The sequence below is a fragment of the Grampus griseus genome (genome assembly GCF_964374135.1).
Source record: "Grampus griseus genome assembly, chromosome: 3".
NCBI lineage: Eukaryota > Metazoa > Chordata > Mammalia > Artiodactyla > Delphinidae > Grampus > Grampus griseus.
The window spans coordinates 150,785,230-150,789,712 of NC_139019.1; the positions used below are offsets into that span (position 1 = coordinate 150,785,230).

General features: G+C 44.2%; 1 protein-coding gene across 1 annotated transcript; it reads left to right on the top strand.

The window, feature by feature from the left end:
- Positions 1-577: 577 nt before the first annotated feature.
- LOC309821319 (UDP-N-acetylglucosamine--peptide N-acetylglucosaminyltransferase 110 kDa subunit-like) lies at positions 578-3,742 on the top strand (the record flags this gene model as incomplete). The annotated part of the gene is made up of 1 exon (XM_082652525.1): positions 578-3,742. Exon 1 carries the CDS (start codon positions 602-604, stop codon positions 3,740-3,742), a length of 3,141 nt encoding a protein of 1,046 aa, XP_082508651.1. The 5' UTR covers positions 578-601.
- Between the last annotated feature and the right edge of the window lie 741 nt (positions 3,743-4,483).

Consider the following 4,483-nt stretch of genomic DNA (forward strand, 5'->3'; position numbering starts at 1 on the left):
TAAATAAATTTATTTTTAAAAAAGTAATACTCAGGTTTGAGGCATGAGAAATATGATGAGGAGAAATTAGCTAATCCTTTCAGAACTTTTAAAATATCAAACTCAGTCTCTAAGATTTTAGCATTATATACAACATCGGTTACTTATTAGTGGTTTGGGAAGGCCAATTTAAAATTTTCTGATCTTACTGTATTGAAATTCACGGCCCTAATGTTTTCCACATTGACTATATGAATGATGAAGTAAAGTCAATCATGTATTTCCTTTCCAACTGGGCAGAAAACAAAATTTTGAAAAGTGTTTGGACTACTGACTTTTGATTTCTTCTAAGGCAAGTGTATAGGTAATTTTTATTCCCTGATTAGGAGAAAAATGGTGGAAGAGGGCAGGGTTAAGAATTAAGATTTCAAGAGCGTGACAGTTAGACGACCAACCAGAGTTCCTAAGGTTCGGTGCCTGTAACTGTCGCCGCCACTTAAGCCTGCCAAAGCAGTGGTACGGCTGCTGCCCTCATATTTGCTACCTCTAGAAACATTCTTGCCAGTAGTGGCGGCAGCGGGACTCAATTACCCCCTTTTCTCACTCTCTCCAGAAGCTCCAGATGGCGTCTTCTGTGGGCAACGTGGCCGACAGCACAGAACCAACGAAACGTATGCTTTCCTTCCAAGGGTTAGCTGAGTTGGCACATCGAGAATATCAGGCAGGAGATTTTGAGGCAGCTGAGAGACACTGCATGCAGCTGTGGAGACAAGAGCCAGACAATACTGGAGTACTTTTATTACTTTCATCTCTACACTTCCAGTGTCGAAGGCTGGACAGATCTGCCCACTTTAGTACTCTGGCAATTAAACAGAACCCTCTTCTGGCAGAAGCCTATTCGAATTTGGGGAATGTGTACAAGGAAAGAGGGCAGTTGCAGGAAGCAATTGAGCATTACCGGCATGCATTGCATCTCAAGCCAGATTTCATCGATGGTTATATTAACCTGGCAGCCGCTTTGGTAGCAGCAGGCGACATGGAAGGGGCAGTACAAGCTTACGTCTCTGCTCTTCAGTGCAATCCTGATTTGTACTGTGTTCGCAGTGACCTGGGGAACCTGCTCAAAGCCCTGGGTCGCTTGGAAGGAGCCAAGGCATGTTATTTGAAAGCAATGGAGACGCAACCGAACTTTGCAGTAGCTTGGAGTAATCTTGGCTGTGTTTTCAATGCACAAGGGGAGATTTGGCTTGCAATTCATCACTTTGAAAAGGCTGTCACCCTTGACCCCAGTTTTCTGGATGCTTATATCAATTTAGGAAATGTCTTGCAAGAGGCACGGATTTTTGACAGAGCTGTGGCAGCTTACCTTTGTGCCCTAAGCTTGAGCCCAAATCATGCTGTGGTACATGCCAACCGGGCTTGTGTATACTATGAGCAAGGCCTGATAGATCTGGCAATAGACACCTACAGGCGAGCTATTGAATTGCAACCACATTTCCCTGATGCTTACTGCAACCTAGCCAACGCTCTGGAAGAGAAGGGCAGTGTTGCCGAAGCAGAAGATTGTTATAATACAGCTCTGCGGCTGTGTCCCACCCATGCAGACTCTCTGAATAACCTAGCCAATATCAAAGGAGACCAGGGGAACATTGAAGAGGCAGTTCGCTTGTATTGTAAAGCATTAGAAGTCTTCCCAGAGTTTGCTGTTGCCCATTCAAATTTAGCAAGTGTATTGCAGCAGCAGGGAAAACTGCAGGAAGCTCTGATGCATTATAAGGAGGCTGTTCGAATCAGTCCTACCTTTGCTGATGCCTACTGTAACATGGGAAACACTCTAAAGGAGATGCAGGATGTTCAGGGAGCCTTGCAGTGTTATACTCGTGCCATTCAGATTAACCCTGCACTTGCGGATGCCCACAGCAATCTGGCTTCCATTCACAAGCATTCAGGGAATATTCCAGAAGCAATTGCTTCTTATCGCACTGCTCTGAAGCTTGAACCTGATTTTCCTGACGCTTATTGTGATTTGGCTCATTGCCTGCAGATTGTCTGTGATTGGACAGACTATGATGAGCGAATGAAGAAGTTGGTCAGCATTGTGGCTGACCAGCTGGAGAGGAATAGGTTGCCTTCTGTGCAGCCTCATCATAGTATGCTCTATCCTCTTTCTCATGGCTTCAGGAAGGCTATTGCTGAGAGCCACGGGAACCTCTGCTTGGATGAGATCGGTGTCCTTCATAAACCACCGTACGAACATCCAAAAGACTTGAAGCTCAGTGATGGTCGACTGCGTGTAGGATACGTGAGTTCTGACTTTGGGAATCATCCTACTTCTCATCTTATGCAGTCTATTCCAGGCATGCACAATCCTGATAAATTTGAGGTATTCTGTTATGCCCTGAGCCCAGATGATGGCACAAACTTCCGAGCGAAGGTGATGGCAGAAGCCCATCATTTCATTGATCTTTCTCAGATTCCATGCAATGGGAAAGCAGCTGATCGCATCCATCAAGATGGTATACACATCCTTGTAAATATGAATGGTTATACCAGGGGTGCTCGAAATGAACTCTTTGCTCTCAGGCCAGCTCCTATTCAGGCAATGTGGCTGGGCTACCCTGGGACCAGTGGCGTGCTTTTCATGGATTATATCATCACAGATCAGGAAACTTCACCTGCTGAAGTTGCTGAGCAGTATTCTGAGAAACTGGCTTATATGCCCCATACTTTCTTTATTGGTGATCATGCTAATATGTTCCCTCACCTGAAGAAGAAAGCAGTCATCGATTTTCAGTCCAATGGGCACATTTATGACAATCGGATTGTGCTGAATGGCATCGACCTCAAAGCATTTCTTGATAGTCTCCCAGATGTGCAGATTGTCAAGATGAAATGTCCTGATGGAGGAGACAACGCAGACAGCAGTAATACAGCTCTTAATATGCCTGTCATTCCTATGAATACTATTGCAGAGGCAGTTATTGAAATGATTAACAGAGGACAAATTCAGATAACAATTAATGGATTCAGTCTTAGCAATGGACTGGCAACTAGCCAGATCAACATTAAGGCTGCCACTGGAGAGGAGGTTCCCCGTACCATTATTGTAACCACACGTTCTCAGTACGGGTTACCGGAAGATGCCATTGTGTACTGTAACTTTAATCAGTTGTATAAAATTGACCCATCTACTTTGCAGATGTGGGCAAATATTCTGAAGCGTGTTCCCAATAGTGTACTGTGGCTGTTGCGTTTTCCAGCAGTAGGAGAACCTAATATTCAACAGTATGCACAAAACATGGGCCTTCCCCAGAACCGTATCATTTTTTCACCTGTTGCTCCTAAAGAGGAACATGTTCGGAGAGGCCAGCTGGCTGATGTCTGCTTGGACACTCCACTCTGTAATGGACACACCACAGGGATGGATGTCCTTTGGTCAGGGACACCCATGGTGACTATGCCAGGAGAGACTCTTGCTTCCCGAGTTGCAGCTTCCCAGCTCACTTGTTTAGGCTGTCTTGAGCTTATTGCTCAAAATAGACAAGAATATGAAGACATAGCTGTGAAACTGGGAACTGATCTAGAATACCTGAAGAAACTTCGTGGCAAAGTCTGGAAGCAGAGAACATCTAGCCCTCTGTTCAACACCAAACAATACACAGTGGACCTAGAGCGGCTCTATCTACAGATGTGGGAGCATTACGCAGCTGGCAACAAACCTGATCACATGATTAAGCCTGTTGAAGTCACTGAGTCGGCCTAAATAATGACTGTGTGCACAGGAGAATTACCCTGTACCTGAGCCTCAACCTTCTGGGGGAAAGGGAACTACTTTTTCCTTATCTGTACAATACCATGCTGCAGATGGGTGACAGACAATGATAAGAAATAGCACAGCCAGACTTGCTTCCTGCATGATCACGATAGGGAGAGACACAAGAGATGGGAAACTGCTGTTCCACAAGGAGTCTCCATAGAATTTTGCAGCAGCCAGGTGTCTGGAAGGTCTGGAAGGTAAGTCTGGAAGGTCTGATCTCCCTTGGTCTTCCATGGGATGGATGGTTAGTGTGGAAGGGAGATAGAGATTGCCCAGCCGTTCTGTGATTATCATGGATTGATTGAGTCTTCTGGATTAATATTTTTCTTTATATTTGGGGTATTGGAGCTTTTAAAAATGTTTGGTTTCAGGTATTTTTATTCATGTGAAGTGTATATGATTCTCTTGAGATAAGGTTTTAAGCTAAAATATTCCTTGTTTTAGTTTCTGAACTCTACAGATAAATGGGGATTTTGCTGGTGTAGTCTTTTTATAGGTTTTATAAACCACTTGAGCCTGTATCAGTCATTTTAGTTTCTGACATAATGTTTGGAACTATCAGTGCCTTGTTGGTTTATAGATGATGGCTTAAATTCTTTTCCTGGTCCGTTTCCTTCTTCCCCTCCCCCCACTTTAAAAATTCTCCTGTAACTTGGCTAACAAAAAACCAAGTCTGATTCAAAACCT